The sequence below is a fragment of the Polypterus senegalus genome, chromosome 9 (genome assembly GCF_016835505.1).
Source record: "Polypterus senegalus isolate Bchr_013 chromosome 9, ASM1683550v1, whole genome shotgun sequence".
Lineage (NCBI taxonomy): Eukaryota > Metazoa > Chordata > Cladistia > Polypteriformes > Polypteridae > Polypterus > Polypterus senegalus.
The window spans coordinates 171,490,130-171,512,694 of NC_053162.1; the positions used below are offsets into that span (position 1 = coordinate 171,490,130).

Consider the following 22,565-nt stretch of genomic DNA (forward strand, 5'->3'; position numbering starts at 1 on the left):
GTAATCTAGGTATCTGCAAAAAGAACAATCTTTCCTTAATGTGTTTTATTTAAAATGTTGAAAAATATGCATGAATTAACAGAAAATCACAAGCATTGTTGATTATTAACAATATATGATGTAGGAATAATGCTGTTATACTCCATAGACTGATATTCTTAGCAAGAAATTATATTTTGTATGGTAAAATCCTCCCGTCTAAATACCCACCAAAATAATCGGCGCACCCTTCAGTCATTGCTAGCCAGCCTGGTACTAGTCGCGTAGACGTTGAGGCGAACTCTCGCGAGAGTGAGAACAGCCAGGACCCTCCCTCTGCGCCGGAGCGGTTCCCGTAGCGACAGCAAACACTAGCGAAATGATGGAGGATATTGAAGAACTTCGTCGGCAGCAGCAGGTAGGAGTTTTCTTTAATTTAATAAGCAAAGAAGAGGGGTACTTAGAGTTGAAATTTAATGAAAGTAACTCTGAACAGCGTTTTGAGCAAAAACTATGTCGTTTACTGGTACCGCAGTTGAAGGCCTTGGAAAATCCGCTTTAGTGAAGCCGACGCTGGTAAACGGACTCTTCGGTGCAGCATTCTTGTGAATACGCGTCGTAGTTGTTGCCCTCTTCAACAAATTTAACGCAGCTTTGCTGCTATTAAGATAACTAATTAGTGATTTTGAGCTGTTTTTCTCCCCGCGTTCTCCCAGCTGCATTTAAGTGAAGCATTTCATTTGAAGATTTTCATGAAAGTGACGTCGCACTGGAAACGAATAACCCCCTTACCTGTCTCACCTTTTCTGGGTCTGGGTGTGCAAATTCTTGTTCCGGAAAGCTGGCTGGTCATCCAGCTAAGGTTATGTCCAAAGTTCCTCAAAGTTTAGAATACTTAGCAGAAGGTGGCTAATTAAATCAATTTCATTGACTCTGCATCACTGCTTCGGATGTCCAGTTGCATTTTTGAAAGTTACTGTGGCATATAGTGCGGCTTTCTGGAGGAAGATGTAATGTGCTAAAAAGCATATTTTTTATTGAAATGACATCACGGTTTCTCTAGATGGATGGCTGTAAGATTCAGCTGCAGGTACTACAGCTGTTTTCAAAATATAGATTACACTCACAGCGCTAATTATTAGGAACACCACGCAGTTAACTAATCAGCCGATGCATACATTTATGTAGATACAAGACAGGAGTTTCATTTAATGCTCACATCACACCAGAAAAAAAGTGATCTCATAACTTTCAACCATGCCCTGATTGTTCCTGCTAAATGGGTTGGCTTGAGCATTTCTATAACCGGTGATCACCGAAGATTCTCATGCACAACAGTCTCTAGAGTTTACTCAGAATGGTAGGACAAATATCCAGTGTGTAGCAGTTCAGTGAACAGAAATTACTTGTTGGTGAGAATGGTCAGACTGGTTCGAGCTGGCAGAAAGGGTACAGTATCTCACATAACCACTCTGTACAACAGTGATGAGGTGAAAAGCATCTCAGAATGCACAACTGGTCAAACCTTGAGGCAGTTAAGCTACAACAGCCAATAGCTGACAGCTGAGACCGCAGTGTGCACACACGTATCAAAGCTGAACAGCTGAAGACTAGAAAAAGGAGCCTTGTCTGGTTAGTCTAGATTTCTACTGAGGTACAAATATGATAGTCTCAGAAGTTGGCACCAACAGCATAAATCCATGCACATATCCTGTCTTGTGTCTACAGTCCAGTCTGGTGGTGGTGTTCTGGTAGTGTTTCTTGGTACACTTTGGGCCTGTTAACACCAATGAATCATTCATTACTTGAATGCCATGGCCTATTTGAGTATTGTTGTTGACCACATGCATCTTTTCATGGCACCAGTTTACCAGTCTTCTAATGGCTACTTCCAGCAACATAATGCACTATGTCACAAAGCAAAAGTCATCTCAATATGGTTTCACGAACATGACAGTAGATTTATTGTTCTTCAGTGGCCTTCCCAGTAGTCACAAATCTGAATCCAGTAGAACATCTTTGGGTTGTCTTAGAACAGGTGAGTTGCCGCATGAATGTGCAGCTGATAAATCTAAATTGTGCAATACAATCATGTCAACATGGACCAGAAGTTTAAATAAATGAAGAGTTGCAGCTGATCTTAGAGCAAAAGGAGACCCAACTTAGTATTAGTATAAAGTTCTTAAGAATTTTCTTAGAGAGTGTATTCCTGTGGTGTGCATAAAAAAAACAACCCTCAGCCCCAGAATTGGCACATTTTGTAGCCCTGAGCCAGTCATTAACATTTCAGTTTTATTGTAGTTATTTCAGTTTTATTACTTCAGTCATGCACACTTAGTAAACTGTATTTTCTAAGTCCTTTTCTTAGTCCTAATGCCAAGTGCTAAGACACTGACGTGTATTCAAAGCTGGTTCATTTCCCAGCAGAACCTCAATGGATGTGTTGCTTCACTTGACCATGCCCCAAAAGTAGAAAATTGAGTGGATCTGAGAGACAAGATGTCTAGTGGATAAGAAGGTAGACATCACACTAATATAGCTGCTGATTCTGGTTGCTTCAGTTGGCAGTGTTAATTTACCATGTCACTCTTCAGTAGTTTGCTTCATTTGCCAGTCTTCCAGTTGTAAAGTATTAAAACAAGTGAACTTTGTGTTTGGTTAGACACTTTGGAAAACAGCATTTTTAAAACACCTTGGAATACTCTTCATCCATAAAGAGAGATTTTTTTGTGTGATTATACTGTATGTTTTCTATTATATGGTTGTACGCTATGAAAAGATTAATTTATAGTCTTCAGTTAGCCTGCCTTTGGATAGTGGAATGAAATCCATTGCTTTTTTCCAGTAAATTTCTTCATAGAGCTAACTTAAATAATATGTTTGCACTAACACATATATATTTTTTTTCAATTAATGGAAAAACAAAATTTATAAAGTTGTTAATTCGTGCAGTTATTAAAATCTCCACATACAACACAAAGAACCTTGATTACTGGTTTGGACTCAGCATGTGAGTATCTGTGCATTCCTACTAGGCCTGTCAACATGCAGCTTACTAAGATGGCATATTTTCATTATGGTGATTATCCTGTCTGGAGTGGTCCCCTTTTCTTACACCTCAGCCCTCTGTCTTTGTGGTCTGTGTATTCAGAAATAGAGCTCCTCAGCCTACCTTGATGCATCACCCAGATTTCCCATTGACAGCATAATTTTAGAAGTTGCAAGGCAGTGTATAGTTTATATTTTCACAACAAGCTTAAAGCGGCATGGCAACTCCGCGGTAACAAGTCAGTGGGCATTAGCTGCCTAAAGAAATAACAGCTGGATGTGTCCTGCTGCTTGTGATGACATTCTTGGATGTTGGGTAGTATTGTCTGTACTGTAGAACAGCACTTCCGCAATTGTCTTGCTTTCATGTTATAATACATTTGCTGTACATCACAAGAGGCTTTCATTGTAAAAATGGAGCAAACCTCCTGTCGTAAGTCTTAGAAGGGCATTTATAATATGATATATTTATATAATATTTTAAGTTTCATATGTGTGCTCTATATGTAATGGGAAAATTACAAGGTTATGAAGCAGTAGTGCCCAACCATGCAGCTTTGCCTGCAAGGCAGGAAATAGTCAGGGTAGGGTGTCTGCCAGTCATATGGCACACTCACGTGTGGAGCAAACTTGGTGCCCCCTATTAACCTCACATGCATGTCTTTGGGATGTGGGAGTTAACTGAAAAAAGAACATGCATCCATCCCATTAACCTAACAAAGAGAATGTGCGAGGTCCACACAGGCATTACCTTGGCCGGGAATTGAACTATGATCTCAATTATAACAACTTACCACAACTTTAATTATTGTTCTAAATCAAAAAATATCAGGAAGGTCATTTAAGTAAACTTTATGAATTGTGTGTTTCAGGCAGCAAGGGTTCTGTTATCTTGTACATATGAGCTTTGCTAATGTGAGTCAGAATAATTATGATGTTGAGTATCTTTGTGTTTAACAGACGAAGTTGATTGTGAACCAGCCATATGATGAGAGTCTGGAGGTGAATGATTCAGAGGACGTTGCCAGCATCTACACACCTACACCAAGGCTGCCAGGTAAGGCCTTGAACCTCATTCACTTAGCTGCCATGAGCTCAACAGGAACCACCAATTAGATCTAAATAAAATATCTTTTTCCCACTATACTTCCTTCAGCAACAAGGCAAGCAATGCGGCAGCAAAGGGCACTAGCCAACAATAGCAGTGATGATGAGGATACTGCAAAGGTACTGAACTTCATTCAATAATTTGGCTCTACAGCCACCTGATAACCAAATGTGCCTCATTTTTGTTGTAAATGTTAGTGCAAATTAATCTTAGAATTATAATACAAAAAACTAGGAGTGTTGCTCTCTTTCAGTGAAACATGCAGTAGTGTAACCCACAGAGTCCAACTGTCCACTTGTCTTTTGTCTCCGTATAACTTTTAAATTAAAGCCCATGTGAAGTCCCCAACTGCCTTCTTTAAAATCACTTCTGTGCTCATTCTAAAGTGTTCTGTAGCTTTTTTCTGGGAACTGGAAACAAATCTGCTTGACTTGTGTATGGCTGACTAATGAGACCCAAAGGCCTCTGCTTTATTCAATGAGACAGAGTACAGTATGAATATTTGCTTTTGGTTTGCTGTTCAGGACAAAAAGAGAAGTTCTGGTCCTCCTGGACAGGGAAGATTTGGTGAAAATGAGGAGGAAGAAGAGGAAGAGGAAGAAGAAGAGGAAGAGGAGGAGGAAGATGATTCTGATGAAAGTGATTCGGATGAGGATGATGAAGACCGTGCAGCAGCTCCTGAAGGGTAAGCTTGTGAGGTACATATGTGTGTGGGGCCTTGGGAAAAGAACTGCGGTTTGTAGCACCATGCAGTTTTACAACTGAACTTTCTCTTTTGATCTCAGAGCATACGATCCAGCGGACTACAGTCATCTGCAGGTATCTCCAGAGATTAAAGAGCTCTTCCAGTTCATCACAAGGTAAGTGCAAATCCAAGAAGGATTAGGAAGAGTCTGTCACAATGCCTCAAACATGAGTGAGGTGCCGAAGTCCAGTTTGCTTCATACTATACGATGTCTTTCACAGCTCTAATCAACCTGTGATTAACTCATGGTCATACATTGTTGGCGTAGGCAATGGCGTAGGCAATCACTGGTCAGAATTTGTGCGTACAAATTCACAAGTACTTATTTAATCAATTGTTTTGTGTTTTATATGTCTAATTAGTTCACTTTGCGGAGGTCTGTTTTCACTTTGACACCAAAGAATTTCTTTCTGTTGATTTAATGTCAAAAAGGTTTAATTACATCGACTCTGATTCAATGTTTTATAAGAATAAAATGTGAGTTTCCAGAGAGAGAGTTTTTTATAGGCACTGTGTGTGTGTGAAACACACTGTGTCAGTGTTGCCCAGAAAGATTTCCTCTAAAAGTAAAATATGGTGTATTTTGTATAATCCTCATTTTTGTGCTTAATCTCAGTCAATTTCAAATGCCTTCTGCCAGTGAGAAACTTAGTGCATGTATCCACTTCTTGTGGCAGTCTGAATTCTAGACACACAGCCACTTCTTTAATCATTCTATAACCTCAGTGTCATTGTTTCCAAAAATGTTTCCCATAGATGTCATCTTAAAGAACTCTAAAGAGTTGGAAATCTGAGTGAGCCAGATCTGGGTTGTAAGGAGCATGGGGAAGAACAATCCTCCTGATTTTTTTTTTTTATTGATTTTTGTGTTTTCAAATACAGTACTTGTATAGTCAAGTGTTATTGTGTTGAAGGGCATTTTAATGAGGTTGAACTCTCCTTAAGCACTTAAAACTTTATGAGAGTTTGAATTCATGGTTGTCAGCTAATCGTTTGATCAATTGGCAGTGTGTACAAAACATTGTTTGTGCTCCTTTGTCCCCCAAAAAAAAACAGTGCCCTTGACTTTATCTGCTGAAGGGGTAATGTTAAACAATCTCTTCAAAGTAGAAGTTTGGTGATGCCATTGCATAAACTGTTTTTGATCTCTGCTTCTAAGTGATAAATATTTGTTCAATTCTTGGCTGTACATCTGTTGCATGCTGAGAACTTGATTTTATGGTTTCCATAATTGTTGATTCCTCTCAGATGAGTTCATCCGCATTTTGGAGCAACACAGGAGTGGGTGCTGTTGTTGCACACCCTTCTTTCATCTGCATCTTTTTACATTAAAACCGATTATTCAGTGTTTGTGTTGCAATTACTTAGTACATTTTCCATAATTTTTCAGTTAAGTTGGCACTTAATTGGTCTTCAATCTGCTTCAAGAATGATTTAAGATATGAAGAGGTAGGGGAAGTGATGGCAATGGTGGTAGGGAATGAGAACGGCGCCTGTACACATGCACCACACAGCCATCCTGCTGGCTGCTGCCGAGAGCTGATTCTACAATAAAATAACATAGAAATAAAAAGAGGAATAACCTTGGAGGTCAATCATCACCCCGAAAGCGGATAGTAGATGTCACGTAGTATATGTGTACCAAATTTCAGGTTAATAGATCAAAAGGTTTACGAGCTACAGGCGATTTAAAATCCTGAACAGACAAACGAACAACCACGGTAGCGCATTATATAAGAATAAATATATATTATGTAGATTAACACACAAATATAGCTGCTAAAGTTGTATTCCTTGCACATTACTCTTCTTCATAACAATAATATGATTATGCTCTAAAATTACATTTACCAAAAAGAGTTTAGCAGCAAGTCTTGTTAATAACTTTTAAGGGCTAGATTAACAAAATCTTGTTTACATTAAGGGGAAGATGGTTAACCCCCTTGTTAAACATCAACAAGATTTTCCTAGGGCGTGATGTCTGATTTTGTCCGCAAGATGGCAGTAAAGAGTACAAGATGAACTGAGTGCCTCAGAAACATCCCCACATTCTGACCGGCAGAGAGGGGGATCACCATTAGCTAGCTACTCTGATGTCTTATATCACAGTTGTCCTCCTGTAGTGAGTGAGCTCATTTCTTTTGGATATTGCAAGGATGTTAATTTCATACATGTTGAAATGACCCTTTGTCTTTTGAGGTTTTATGCACTTTGACCCTCTGTCATATTTACATCCTCTTTCTCTGCAATATCTCAAATTGTACTCAAAGATACTCTTAGTTAGTGAAGTGATGCACATAATATGTTACAAGGCAACTTGATAGCAACTATTTCATCATCAGTTGTTATTAATTACTTCATTTAGTTGTAGCTGTATATAAGTGTGTGTGTGTGTGTATAAAACTTTTTTATTTTATATGCATACTTCTATTAACAATCACATTGTATTTCACACATTTACTACTGTAGGATTGCTAAAAGGAAAGTACATAACCTGCGATAAAAATGCAGAAAAAAACACAGTAATAAACGCTGTTTATTTTGTATATACTGTATGTACATTTTTTTAGTATATTTATACTGTGCGAGCAGTTGGGCACAATATCAAAGACCACACAGAAGATTCAAACAAAAATAGAAGTTGCTACTGGTGTTTGCTGTGTTCCAACATTGAATGCCAACTTTATATTTGGTCCTGGGAGGAAGACGCATGACTTCCAGATTGCCCATGCAGGACGGTGTTGTCAGTGCTCTTGTGAGTGATTGGTCCTGAAGGTATAGGAGAAATTGTTACCAACTGTGCCATCTCTCATTTGGAGGTGGTATTACTGTTTTCAGAGCCTTGTAGTGGTGTACAAAACGTTTGTGTTTGACAATTGCTATTCAGATTCCATGGTGTGGTTCAGTGTACTTATCATACCTTCAAATGTAAAATCATCCACCAGTACTTTAAGAGAAAAACACAAAAGTATTCAACTGAAAAATAAAAAACACATGCCAAAGGCTTGGTGGCAAACCAAAAGGAAAAAAAGAGAAACTCCAATGTATTCTGAGTTGACTGAAAAAAATGAATGGTCCAGTATGTCTTGTATAATGCAAAAGGAAAATCTAGCAAACACAAGCCATCTGCCCATCTGTTACTTCCACCTCATTTAAAAAGTAACAGACACCTCTAAAGCATTGATGTTACAAGTAATCATCTCTTAGTGAACACTTTACTATCAGAGTGGATGTGGTCATTTCTTTCTCTCTCTCTTTTTTTTTTTTAACTCATTTACAGTGTTTTAACAACTACAATGTCTACTTGACCTCAATGTCAACATGATAATGTACAACAGACAGCATGCACTTTTTTGTTTTATTTCTACCTTAAACAGTCTGGCCAAACTACATGGAGACAAGTGTACCCATGCATTGACAGTAGCACTTGGTGATTTACAGTGTTCTCATTGGGTCTATACTTAAGAAAGTCTGTTCTTTTATTTCATTTAACTTTGAAATGTATGTACAGTTAAACCAAGGATGTGTTTAATGCACATTTTTGCACAGTTTTTCAGATTAAAAAATGCTGCACACTCTGTGGCACGAACATGATAGTAATATATGTGTATATAGCACTGATAAATGATGGTCTTTTTGTAGGCTTGAGTAATATTAGCAGGATTCGTCTATTTTTCTGAACCCGCTTATTCCATTACAGGGTTGCAGGAAGCTGGAGCTCTTCTCAGCAGCAGTGAGCACAGGGCAAGGAACCATTCTTGGATGAGATGCCAGTACATCATTGGGCACTTTCAGGATTCAGTCAGGCTTAATTCTGTGTAGGGCCTTGCATGCCGATACTTTCTCAAAAATGCTATTATGGTGGCATCAACAGGCAGGTAGAGTGACTTGTTCAGGGTGAGCCAGTGGTATGTTCTAAGCAGCCAGACTTTTTTAAATTAGACAAGTTTTTAAGTTAGTTTTGGTGTATTGCTATGGTCCAACTCCATGGAAAAGTGTTATGGCCATGTTCTGGACTTTAACTTCTTACAGGGGACAATGGTCTCTGCCTGTACACCCAGGATATGCACAAAGAGAATGCAGATTAACGAGTTACACACAAGTTGTAGGATTAAAGCTATTTGTTTCTTTCTTAAATTCTAGGTACACACCACAGTCCATTGAACTGGATCACAAGCTGAAGCCTTTCATCCCTGATTTCATTCCTGCTGTGGGTGACATTGATGCCTTCCTTAAGGTGAAAGCTTGTTTTTATATACCTTATTCAGAGTCAGAAACTTGTGTATGTAATTACACATTTTCACACCTAACCTTGCCATGGTGCTCTTCATGATTTTTCTACATTCCCGTGCTCAGGAACATAACTGCTGCCTGGCATGGTTTCCTATTTGATTACTTATATAGGTCAGCTTTCACTACACTCAACCTGGTCTGATGAATTTTAAAGTACAGTGGCGTAAAGGGTTTTTCCAGCTTGTGCGATTTTCAGTGTTTTTCATACACTTTTTTCTTTCCACATCACCCAATCAAAAAACACAGCCATAATTTTAAGTAGGCTAGCTTCATAAAGCATAGCTAAAGTCTGTGTAATAAACTGTTTTTTTAAACAAGCTAAAAATTAAAAATAAATATTTTTTTGTAGATTTTGGTGTCCTTGAGCACGGTTTTCACTGCAAGCATAGTATTTGTGCACTTTGGCCTTGAATTCGGTTAACCTGGGAAGCTTCTGCATTGTGATTTGCAATGTGCTGTACAAACCACCGTGAATGAGTAATGCAACCAGAATTCATTCTTTTATCTGTTGATGTTTATTATTATCAGGCTGAACTGAAATGTTAAAAAAGAAAACATAAAAATAATGACTGTTCAAGCTTTGCCAATACAGTTCCTCCTCATCTCACAGTAATACAGTGAACGCTGGGTGCAAAGCAATTTTACAAAAACATACATATTCATGCACCACTCATTATACAAAATACAAAAAAACACATTGTTATGTTAAAACAGAAAACATAAAAAATAAGCTCCGCCTATACATTTCCTCCTGTTGACAAAAAACACATGGAAAGGCAGAGGAACGCAAACATTAACACATAACCAAAATTAATATGAAATCATTCAAAACATTTCAAAACAACTGTGGACTGAGAAGATCATATTATCATTGCTGTCACATACAAAACAAAATGTGACTCAAGCAATTTAAAATAATTTTAAAAATCCTACCATACAGAGAATAATGACGTGCTTACCTCCTCTCATAGTAGCACTGGGAGAGGCTCACACTGATGACGTAACATAACACAATAAAAGGAATAAGGAAATATAACAGGAAAACATACAACATAGTGAATATCATCAGGATTTGCTGAAGATCCAAGTAATTAAACATGGTATTCTAAGTTTAAGTTTAAAGTTTATTGTCATGTGCACAGTAAGGAAACACGTTTCCCTGTCAATTAAATTTTTTCTTTGCTATCCACACCAAATGCCAAAACCAATGTATAAAGATAAACATAAATAATAAGTAGCAGATAGATATGAAGTAACTGAGGCAGCATAAAGTATAAAAACAGAATAGAAATATAAAGTGTAATTTGCAGGTAGGTCTGTGATGGATAAGTCCAATACAGTTGTGTAAGGTAAATAGAATGAGGTGAACCATGGTTATAAACTCCAGTCAGTTACTTAGGAGTCTAATGGCCTTGGGAAAGAAAGAGTTCTTTAGCCTGGAAGTCCTGCATTTCATACTTCTATACCTCCTGCCTGAGTTTGTGTTGGGGCTGGATGTGGTCCCTGAGGATCGAGGCAGTTCTCCTTCAGACTCTGCAGTTGTAGATGCTCTGCAGAAAGGGCAGTGGGGTGCTGGTGATCTTCTCAGCAGTCTTTACCACTCTCTGAAGGCATTTGCGGTCCATAGCAGTAGTGTTACCGTACCACATGGTGATGCAGCTGGTCAAGATGCTCTTAACAATGCAGCTGTAAAAGTTGCCGAGAATCTTAGTCGACATACAAAACATCCTCAGCCTCCTCAGAAAGCACAGCCACTGTTGAGCCTGTGATATACAGTTACACTAGTAATAATATTGTGTTGTATGGTGGTTAGTCCCCTGTCCCAGAGAATTTTTTTCTTTTTTTAATTATTACTAGGGGGCTTTTCCCCCTGCTCGCTTCACTCGCCAACCCCCTGAGCCTGCGCTATGCACTAGCCTCTTTGCGATTCTGCCACTCGTGTATGGGGATGTGGATGTACAATTTTAACAGATTTTTATTTTCATGGGAATATATGTATCAACGCAACATATAACTGCCCGTGATTGAATTTCGTTTCTTTCTCTCTGTTAAATTAAATTACTTTTTCGAATGTTTGGCTCTGAGATTTGTTAATTGTCTTTGCAAACACTATTCCAACATGAAACTGTTAACATTTTAATACAAATGGCATATCAATATCTCCTTTGTTGTTTGATGTTAACTGTCTTGGATACATCCTTCTTTCTCCAGTAATTCGTGCATTGGAAGACTGGACGTTGTAGATATTCTTTGGGATATTGTAAGTTGTTGTCTTCATCTTCCACACAATCACCACCAACTGTCTCAGAATAGTCTATTGATACACATTTAACCAATGTGCCGTGTAACTGATCAACATTTTTGGACGCATTTAACCAATTTGCTGTTTAACTGATTGTCATTTTTGGTGTTAATTCGTTTGACTTCCACATTTCTAGGTGCTAGAGGACTGTGGTTTTGTTTGAAAATATTTGAGAGGAGGGCGTAACCTGAAAAAATCTCAAGGCAAAAGTCTCATCTCACGGGACTTGAAAAAATCTCTCTTCCAAAAAGTCTTGCTGCATCGAAGTATTTTTTTTTTTATATAATAGAGAGATTTTTATTTTTAATTTTTGCACATATCAAAATAGACTCCTTTCTGTGCTGTCAATAGATTACAGTAACCTAATGTAATAAACAACACTGAAGGTTTTTACGTAACATAACATACATTTGTTGCCCTAAGTAAAAACTGTGCATCAGGTAAACTAAATCAATGATTAACAAATCATTTGAGAGTAAATTTAAGAGCCCTCCTTTACTTAAAAATAAGACTCCTTCTCCAGTCTGGGTGTAAATATACTCGCCATGCCAAGATTATTAAAACTTCTTAAGACACACTGACCAAGGATTATTGTGATATAGAAACAAGAAAAAAGTGATGACGAATGTTGCTTGAATTTAGTCAGGACAGGCAGGTGTTAAAACTGGGATAATGAAGGCACCAAACAACCAGGAGCAAAAGGACAAAATGAGAATTGTGAGTTAAAATCAAACCTAGCACCACGGCTAGTATTGGTTTTCAAGGCATTGTTTGTCCACTGAGAGAGAGTGCATTCCGGAAGCACCTCCATGTTTATGTCATCACTTTTTTGACATCATTACTGCGATGATAATGTGACATATCCAAAATGCATTGCATTAACAACGAAAAGCAAGACGAAAAAAACTTTGTTCATACTAATTAAAACTAAAATTAAGCCTTAGAAACAAATTCATGATAGCAACAAAAAAAATCTGCAAAGAGAACTAAATAAACTTAGAAGTTATAAATATCACACACAGAAGACAGACTGATCCTCTGATGGACCATCAACAAATGAAAGAAATTCCTTATTACTACAAATCTGCCAAGACAGGGCCATTGAGACTTTTCACTGATAGAGAAATGTTCAATGAAATCTCAATATATATAGTATTTCTCAAACAAATTTGGATTATACCAACAGAGCATCTCAATACATCTTTTTATCCTTGGTCATTGGCAGAGTTTAAGAGTTACCTATCCAAATGAGATTACTCAAAAACCATTGAGAAAAAGAGGCAAAGAAGGAAGACGTTTCTGCTCTGAAAAATACAGAGGTTACCTAGAAGTGGAAAAGGATTTTTTGGAACAATGTGCTGTTCATTGGCAAATCAGGTTGGAGTTATTCTGCCCTAAGGCTAGAGCCTTTGAATAGATGAACCTTCTACCATCTGTAAAACATGGCACTGGGAAGCATTACTGTTTTGTACTGTGTTATTTCAGGATTTAATAACCTGGGGCCAGAAAGGTTGAGCACAATGTGAAATCATCATTCAAAAAGATGTATTTCAGCAGGACTCAGATCCAACACACTTAAGCAAGTGCTAAGTAAAATGACTCAAAAAGATGGCATACAATATTTTACAGTGGCCAGGATCTAAGTTTTTTTTAAATGTTATAGTCATACATGAAGTCGTTTGGATGTACAAAAAAAGCCAACAAACATATATATTTAAAAAAGTTCCATTTGTTGAAAGAGAAGTAAGGTTCCTTCCCATTGATGGAAATGACTAATAAACACAACTACAAGAAGTTGTTATATGATGTGTTTTTTTTTTTTCCAGTCAAGTAGAGTTAAACCAGGTATTGAAACCAGAAGTATATGCATGACCTTTAGGAACTACTTTTCTGTTGATTTTTTTGTTGAATAAAGAAGCGATGCAAATTTTAACAGGCAAAAAGAAAGGTAATGTATATATTCCGCGAATAACATTACACACCAATAGAGATCGTGATAATGCCATTCATATTAAAATGTCTACAGTTTACTGTGAGAATAGCTTTTGCTATGACAATTAATAAATCACAGGGACAAACATTAGAAAAAGTCGGATTATTTATTAGAGAAATAGAAACAATACTCACGGGCAGTTGCACGTTGCATTGTCACAATGTATCTCCAAAAAATAGTTTTTAATGAAGCTTTAAAGTAAAAGTGCAAATAATGAAATTGAAAGAATTCCAAAGAAAAAAAAATTTTTAAATTGTATATCCGATTAACCAAACACAGGGGTTGTCAGGCAAAGAGAGCAGGGGGCGAAGCCCCCCTAGTGTGTTTGTGTGTGTGTAATGTGTGTGTGTGTGTGTGTGTATAATATATATATATATATATATATATATATATATATATATATATATATATATATATATATATATATATATATATATATATATACACAGTATTTTGTACTCTATATAAAATACAGTACAATCCATTTTATCTGACCTGTTAAAATAAAAAAAAATTTAATCCTGAGTTCTTCTTTATATTATATGTATGCCCTTCCTTCTTTCCTGGAAGGTGAGAGGGCTCCTACGCTCGGAGTGATTTCCATTTACATATTCCTTTATGAATTTTCCATGGTGCCGCCTTCTTTCTACCTGGCGGCTCCCCTGCTTTCCCATCAGACTTCACAACAGGGGAGTTCGCCCTACCTGCAGATGCAGCTGCCTTCCACACTGGTCCAGTAGCCCTCCGATCCCTCACTACGTCGGGCTCCATCTGGACCTCCCAGCAGCCTGCCTTTGCTCCATCGAATCTGCTCACTCTCCTGCACCGGCTTTCCTCTATCTGCCTCCTTCTCCATTAACCTCCCATTTTTTCCTGTCCTCCCCTAACCGTCTCGCTCTTCTGTTTACCACCGGGATGTGGATCAGATGTGACAATTACCAGTTTCCGGGAACAATTACAGATGCGGATGACTCCTCGCCTGTGCACTTAAGCTAGGATTGCCCGCATCACGAATTCCCCGGGAACCGATCGGCCACATATACTTGCTAAGCCATGAGTGTGGCAATTATTTATTTAAGAACTGGCCTTTTTGACTTGAGCTGTGGACCCGCTACACCACACTGTCCAGTCATTGTACGAGAAAAAAACCCATGTGTAAAAATCGTGGATGAAGCCTTGTGGATATGGTTTCTTCAGGAACGTCGAAGAGGTACAGTACATACCTTAGAAATATTTTTGTACATGAAAATAGTTATGCGTTGAATTAACCGGCCAAAACGGCAACCGGCTATGGGTCCAGTCCCAAGGTGGCCGGTTAAGAGGAATTGTACTGTGTGTGTGTATGTGTATATAATATAGTAAGAAAGGCACTATATTATGCCCGTCCCAGAACAGTCTAGACACGGGAGGCACGTATAAAATTAAAGACTTTTTATTTTTCTTCAGCTGAAGGGCTCGTCTTCCCCGTAATCCCTCCAGCCACAACACCGTCCCAAGCACAAAGTACACCACAGAACACTCCTCTCTCTTTAACCACTACTCCTCCACAGCTTTGTCCTCCTTCCACCCGACTCTGACTGTTGAGTGGTGGTTCTTGGCTCCTTTTATGGCCCACCCGGAAGCGGTTGCACTCCTGGGTGGGGCTGAAGATTAGTCCAGCTGGGCTCAGGGACCCATGCCACGCCCACCCCAGACCGCAACAGGGCTGTGGAGAACTCCATCTCCCCTGAAGCCCTGCGAGAGACTGAGGCACTGCTCCAGCCTAGGGGGGGCGGCCATCCAGCGTCCAGGGGGAGGTACTGCATAGTCCAGGGTTACTCTCCTGAATACACATCGAAGGGGCATCCCAGCTGGGCATGGGACCCGGCTGTCTGCCACAATATATATAAACAATAAAGTTGTATGTACAGATTTCAGAGATATTAAATCTTTGAGACCAATAGTTTTAGGAAAAGGCAAGCCAAAGTCAATCTGACCGTTCTCTCTAGGCCCTCCCTGGACATTTTACAGTGTATTATGATGCAGACTGGTGTCCTTGATATTAGTAGAATATGAGGTCAAAGCCTAATTTTGGTTCTGTCACTGGCGATCATCATGTCTCCTATCCACTCCGAGATCTTGTTACAAGGTCAGAGGGGTAACTTGATGAAAGTGGCTGGGACATCAAATGCTGAATCAGAATACTGCTGAGGTAATAATAATAATAATAATAAAGAGCCAATCAGAGTGAAGGAGACCATTATTAAAAAGTAATATTAATCATTATTCCACTATCTGCTTTGTTAAAACGTCAATGTTATATTAATCATTAGTATAATCATTCTGTTTTACTTCATGTTTAAAATAAATGGTATTTTAATGTTAATGTTCATGAATGTGATATGGTTTAATGTTAGTGCATTAAATTTATAAATATTACTTGGTAGTCTTCTTCCCTAGTCTTGGCTACCTGGTGAAAAATGCCTATTTTAGTAGGGGAAAGGGGGGAATTTTGTTTGAATCTGCCATTTGTTTGTGTTGTTTTTTATTGAATAGGGCAAAGCATATATTTTCATTAAAGCATATTGAGCCTATGAGAAAAGAGAGCATTCCTTTGTGACATCTTGTCTTTTGCCTTCTTTATCTCTCTCTATCTCTCTCTCTCTCTCTCTCTTTCTCTCTTTCTAACTTTGTAGGTGCCCCGTTCAGATGGCAAACCTGACACCCTGGGTCTTCTTGTTCTTGATGAACCTTGCACAAAGCAGTCTGATCCAACAGTGTTGTCCTTGTGGCTAATGGAGAACTCTATGCAACACAACGTGACAGTAAAAACAAGATTCTTGCTTTGTTTTGTGGTTGCTGCAGTAGTAATAGTAGTAGCTAAATGTATTGAACCGCGCTGTTGAACCAGGATGATGAGGAGTTTCAGATTCCACTTTAACTTACACATGCTCATTACTAGATTTCAAACTCTTAGTAAGTAATCAAAATCTCTGAAAGCTGCCATACCTTTGCCTCTCATCACTGCACTGGTCAGTGTGCTGAACCCTAAAAAAAAACAAAAAAAAAACAAAATTACAAGAAAAGACTTAATTGTGCTGCTTTGTGTTCCCTGTTTACAGTCTGCTGGTCTATAGGTCAGAGATACTCGTTTTCAATAGGTCATAAATACTGTATACTTGTAGATTGCTGTGGTTTACATTTATTTAGTTTTTCTATTTTTCTTTCAGAATATTTAAAATGTCATGGAACAGTTAGTCATTACAGTCCCACTAACCCAAAATTTCCTCTCCAATTATTTCTTGAGGATTTCTTTGTTCTGTCAGACTTGTTAATCATTCTTCATATGTGCTTATATTACTCTCAGCAAGTTAAAGTGAAGAGCCTGGAAAAAGCAGAGAAAAACCCTAAAGTCATCGATAGCTGGATTGAGAACATGAGCAAGCTGTATCGATCAAAGCCTCCTACTACAGTACATTATACCAGGTGAATGAACACACAAAGTGAGGTTATTAGGTTTTGAGCAACCTGTCTGAGTTAAGGATTTGGTGCTCTCATTTGCTAATCTTGTTGACAATGCCAGGCTTGGGCAACTGCTCTTGCAGCATGGTGGAAACTAGCAGTGGCATAATTAGGACCCACATTTTTATATGGCTATATATCTGCTCACATGACTGCTATTTGCTTGGATGTGTGTACCCATCTTACAAAAGGGGATACTGGCATCAGTCCTGCTTTAACCCACCAACAATATTACAACAGACACTTTTGTGAGTATTTCTTAAGTCTTCTTATTTAACCTTTGAGGCAACATATTTGCCTATTTGCATTCAGACTGAAGGAGAGGTTAGATGGCCACTTGTAATAAAAAAAATGAGAAATTCCTTTAATTGGAAGAGTTGGGGATGGTTGAAGAAGGTGATCAACTTTCAAAGTTTTAACAAGTTCTTTCTCTTTGTGCATAAAATGTAGTCCCATCTGTAAACTATTTCTTTTCTGCCAGGCCCATGCCAGATATTGATGCACTTATGCAGGAGTGGCCACCAGAGTTTGAGGAGCTTCTAGGGAAGGTAAGAGACTAAAACAGCATATTTTGTTTAAAATGCTTAACACATTATTGTTGCTTGCTTGAACAGGGTAGCCTCTGAAATACACAGGATATTGACCTGTTTCTACCTACTGCACACGTTATCTGAGAATTAATTTAAAATTTGGTTTAATAATGATAGAATGTGTTGTGCAGTGTTAGTTTTCTCAGAAATCTTCCATCTCAAAAATAAGTGTGAGCTGCACTCCCTTATATATTGTTAGTTTGCTCTTACTCCTGGCTCACATACTACAATTTATTTTATTCACACCGTACTTGTTGCAACTTGATTTGCCTTTCAGTGCACCACAATTGACAATCAATTAAATATTTCAACTGAAGACTGATGCTTTTTTCCATGTTTTCCTTGGTGTGTCAGTGCTCCTCATCAGCAAATGGTATCTTTTAAAGCAAAAAAAGATGGAAGAGAATGGGCTGGTGAACATGAATGTGCTGACAACAACAACAACAACATTTATTTATATAGCACATTTCCATACAAACAGTAGCTTAAAGTGCTTTACATATTAAAGAATAGAAAAATGAAAGACACAGTTATAAAACAAAATAAATCAACATTAATTAACATCGAATAAGAGTAAGGTTCAATGGCCAGGGGGGACAGAAAAAACAAAAAAAACTCCAGACGGCTGGAGAAAAAATAAAATCTGTAGGGATTCCAGACCATGAGACCAAACTGACAAACTACACTTTAGAATACCGTGCCTATAAAAATTATTCATCTCCTTGGAAGTTTTCCTATTTTATTTTTCTGTGAATTTAATATGGCTTATTTGATACTGGTCAACAGAAAAAAGACTCTTGAATGCCAAAGTGAAAATAGGTCTCTGCAATGTGGTCTCATTTATTTACAAATATAAAACACAAAGTAATTGATCTCATAAGTATTCTCTCCCTTTTATATTACACAGCAAAATCATCTCTGGTGCAACAAATTAATTTCAGAAGTCACAATTAGTTCAAGGGAGATCACTTGTCTGTAGCCAAGTAGTTTAATCCATCCATCCATCCATCCATCCATCCATTATCCAACCCGCTATATCCTAACTACAGGGTCACGGTTGATCGTAATATATACATATATCTTATCTTGAAGGTCCAGTTTGTGGTGAGTAAGTGTGGTGGCCTAACCTTCACAATGAAGACAAAAGAACACTCCAGGCAACTCCATGAAAAATAATTGGAAAGCACAACTCAGAGGATGGAGATAGGAAAACAACCAAAGTACTAAATATGCAATTAAATAAATGATCAAGAAATGGAAAGAGCATGGCCCAGCTGTAAATCTGTCTAGAGCAGGCTGCCCACAAAGAATGACTGATTGTGCAAGAAGGCAGTGAGTGAGTGAAGGAGGGAGGGAGGCCATCAATAGACCTCTCAGAACTCTAAAGAAGTTACAAGATGACATATCTGAAACGAAAGAGACTGTGCAGATAGCATCTGTTGCCCATGTGTTTCACCAATCATGGTCTAGAACTGATGCCAGATGAAGAAGGGTCTATGGTCTTATGAGACTAGAAATTAGCTTTTTTGGTCATCAGACTAAATACAATGTTGCAACACTGCAAATTATCAAAAACGTCTGCTATACGGTTTGCTTCTTTATGTCTGGTCCTGGAAGCCTTTTGTGCTTAAAGGGTAAAATGAATGCAGCAACAAAAGGGAATACCTTGGAGGAAAACCTGATGTAGTCTGCAAGAACCCTGCACCATGGGAGGAAATTTGTTTTCCAGCAAGACAGTTCTAAGCATTAGGTCAAACGTGGACAGGAATGGCCTAAAACCAGTACTGTATTGGGAATGTCTTGTAGTGAGTTGGCTAGAGTCCAGATCTCCATTCAGTTGAGAACTTGTGACTGGACATTTTAAAAGGCTGTTCACTCACGATTCCCATGCAACCTGAAAGAGCTGGATTAAAAAGTCTTTTTCTGTTGATGAATGTCAAAAAAGCCAAATTAAATCCACTGTGATTCAATGTTTTATAATGATTAAATGTGAAAACTGTCAAGGGGTTGAAGACTTTTTTTTATAGGCACTGTATCACCAAAAAAGAAAAACAAAATAAATCCCACCTCATATCTAATATGGAGGTGCACTAATCTTGGATGATGCCTTGGACCAAGTATTCATACTGTTCCTTTCCTGTCTCTTATGCCACACTTACTTGCACTGTAGCTGAAGAATTTGCTGCCACAGGCAGCAAGGCAGTCTAGTGTAGATGGAGTTGTGTGCATGCTAAATGGTGTTTGATCTGCCCATTTTCTTCAATGCAGAGTTCCCTGAAATCAAAGAAAAGAAAATTTTACTTTCATCTCACCAGGTTATTATATTTATTTTATGTACAGTACTTGCTAAATTATATCACATGTTAAGGATGTCATTCATTTACACATTTCCTTGTAAATACAGGAATCAATCATGCAAACATTAGTAAAGATTGCCCCTAAAAAGAAATATCAGAATTGGTGTTTTAACCATGCAAAATAGACTTGTCTATTTGTTATCTTTTACACAGAAACATACAATAGCTGTGCCAAATTTCAAATATCTGACCCATCTTAAAGTGCTTGAAATGCCAAGATTATTATATATTTGTTTTTTTGAGGCATCAGTCTGACATAAGCTGAATTTATTAAATCAGGTTTATGCCGTCTTTAGGCACACTGCTGATAAGATTGTGAGTGGCTGACATGCACAACAGATGACCACAAGTCATTTCTTTGCTGCTTATTTGATCTTGTAAACGAACAATCAAAATAATTTTAAATATAATCTATACATCAAAAGATCAGCCTTCAGAAAAAAAAAATCTTGAAATGCTCGTCTTTTGTGTGGGTGTGTATACAGAGTGGAAGCTTTTCATGTTCTGTTATTTCGGCTGTTCACTCGTCAAACGACTTGAGACCAGTGCTTGGGAAGTACAGAGTGCAGATAACATTGCAGATTGTCATTGGTCAGCATGATGCTATTTTGTCAGTGCAAGGCTGCACATTATTTGTGGTTTGGAAGACATCAAAAGATGCATGTTGCGTAACAGAGTGATGGAAACAAAGAAGCAAGTGACTCACATGCACCTTTAAACTTTCATGGTCTAAACATGTTGTTAGAGGGAATTTTGGTGTTGTCAATTCATTAATTTAGTTTTATATCCTCCGTAGAGATTTGGCTGGTAATAAAGAAATTTGAGCTTTACTTTTCCAGCAGAACACACCAAATCAAGCAAACCTACAACCAACCAGTTCAGTCAGGCTTAACTTCACTCATACATTAATTCTTCCTGTCTCCTGCAGGTAAACCTGCCAACTGCAGACCTCACTTGTGACCTGGGAGAGTACGTTGACATGATTTGTGGTGAGTGAGGACATGTCTTATATGCCTTCATTATAAAGAACCTGGGGCAATAGTTAGGTAACAAGGGCAACCTTAATACAACAGACCCTGGGCAATACCAGTTAACTGTGCTGAAATGTTGACGGCATTTACTCATTGACGTCTGTCACAGTTTGTTCATTCTTGGGTCAACAGCATTCTCATGTGACAGTTCTATGGAGGGGATGGCAGGAATGCCTTATTAGACTCTGGTATTCTGTGTTTTTTTAGCATTTTGTTTTAGAATGTGCTCTTTGTCTTGCTACACCATACACCATCAGGTCTTTTATATTGGTAACACCGTGCCCTATGCTTTTTCTCTTTCAAAAGTTTTCTGTAAGTGCCTTTTCTGGCTGCATGTAGAGTAACTACCTTGTCAGCTATTTGAGGCTTGTTTTTTGTCATCATTTAAATCTCTCATCATTGGGTGGTCAGTTACACTAATGCCAACTGTGTTGTGTATTGTGAAGTTTTGCAAACTTGATCTCATAAAGCCAGCTCATACTACATACATACTTCATTTTATAAAACCTGACAGTTGTACTAGGTTTATAACTAGGAAATGTCTGTTTTAAGTTACCTACAAATATTAAGTCTGTCTTTGACTCAGTCCTGACTGTTAAATCATTGGGATAGTCTACATCTGTGAAGGGGGTAAAGAAATCTTTGGAAATATATACCGCTTTCACTGTTTTCTCTCTCTGCAGCTGTTTTGGATATTCCAGTGTACAAGAACCGTATTCAGTCACTACATGTGCTCTTCACGCTGTACTCTGAGTTCAAGAACTCCCAGGTAACTGTGGACTTTTATCAGGACAGACAAACACTTTTTCGTCTGTTTGGCTTTCTCTCCATCTTAATTCATGCTTCTTCCTTCTCTCTTGGTGATAAGATTACCAGAGGACAAGTTTCTTTTTATTCTAAGAGACACCTGAGATGCAAAGCAAACCTTTGTGTTTCTTCATCTTTGACACACACACACACATCTTTGCTTTCTCCTCTTATTTTCTCAGCACTTTAAAGCTCTCGCTGAGGGCAGAAAGACAGATTTCTCTTCAGCAACACGGTCAGGTACAGAGGACCCCGAGACTCTGACTTTCGACTGAAGCAGAGGCCACGTGGAGTGGTTATGTGGACACAGCACAGAAACTCATCATGTCATGTTGCAGCAGCCACATGTATCTGGAATCTAAAGCCTGAAGTTTGATTTGCTTATTTGTTTGTACAGATGTATATAAGATGGATTACTTTTTTTGCATTAAACCATTTTTTTATAGATATAGCCAGACAGACACTTGGAGCCGTTTTGTATTTTTTGTTTATTATTTAAATGGTTTGGGGACTTGTTTTCTGTTTGTCACTCCCATCTCTGATGGTGCATATCTCCTTTGCTCTTCTTTTATGATGTACAGAGCCAGTTGTTACATATGTTGACTGGCATTTTTCCACACAAGATGGATGCCATCTTCATCAAGTACATGCATACACAAATATTCAAAGTGGACTTTGGGAAAAGTAGATTGGAGATCGTAAGGGTGGGATGTGGATGGAATAGATTTGTGGAGCTGTCTGATAAAACCCTCTCTGGATGTTGAAGGGAAAGGGTTCAGATGAGTGGGGAGATTTGGAAAGAACCCTGGGG

The 22,565-nt window shown here is 38.2% G+C and overlaps 1 protein-coding gene across 1 annotated transcript; it reads left to right on the plus strand.

Annotated features, from left to right (window-relative positions):
• The first annotated feature begins 276 nt into the window (after nt 1-276).
• On the plus strand, nt 277-22,217 carry ift46 (intraflagellar transport 46 homolog (Chlamydomonas)). The gene is made up of 12 exons (XM_039764249.1): nt 277-397; nt 3,988-4,084; nt 4,184-4,254; nt 4,660-4,820; nt 4,921-4,995; nt 9,024-9,117; nt 16,144-16,272; nt 16,815-16,933; nt 17,451-17,517; nt 20,845-20,905; nt 21,631-21,716; nt 21,937-22,217. The coding sequence occupies exons 1-12, from the start codon at nt 359-361 to the stop codon at nt 22,027-22,029; spliced, it is 1,092 nt and encodes a 363-aa protein (XP_039620183.1). The 5' UTR covers nt 277-358; the 3' UTR covers nt 22,030-22,217.
• Nucleotides 22,218-22,565: the final 348 nt, after the last annotated feature.

Bases quoted from the DNA above. Each gene is read 5' to 3' on its own strand.
- ift46 (XM_039764249.1), top strand. From the start codon at position 359: ATGATGGAGGATATTGAAGAACTTCGTCGGCAGCAGCAG. The intron at 17,518-20,844 runs GTAAGAGACTAA...TGTCTCCTGCAG, and splicing joins TTGAGGAGCTTCTAGGGAAG to GTAAACCTGCCAACTGCAGA. The intron at 21,717-21,936 runs GTAACTGTGGAC...TTATTTTCTCAG, and splicing joins CTGAGTTCAAGAACTCCCAG to CACTTTAAAGCTCTCGCTGA.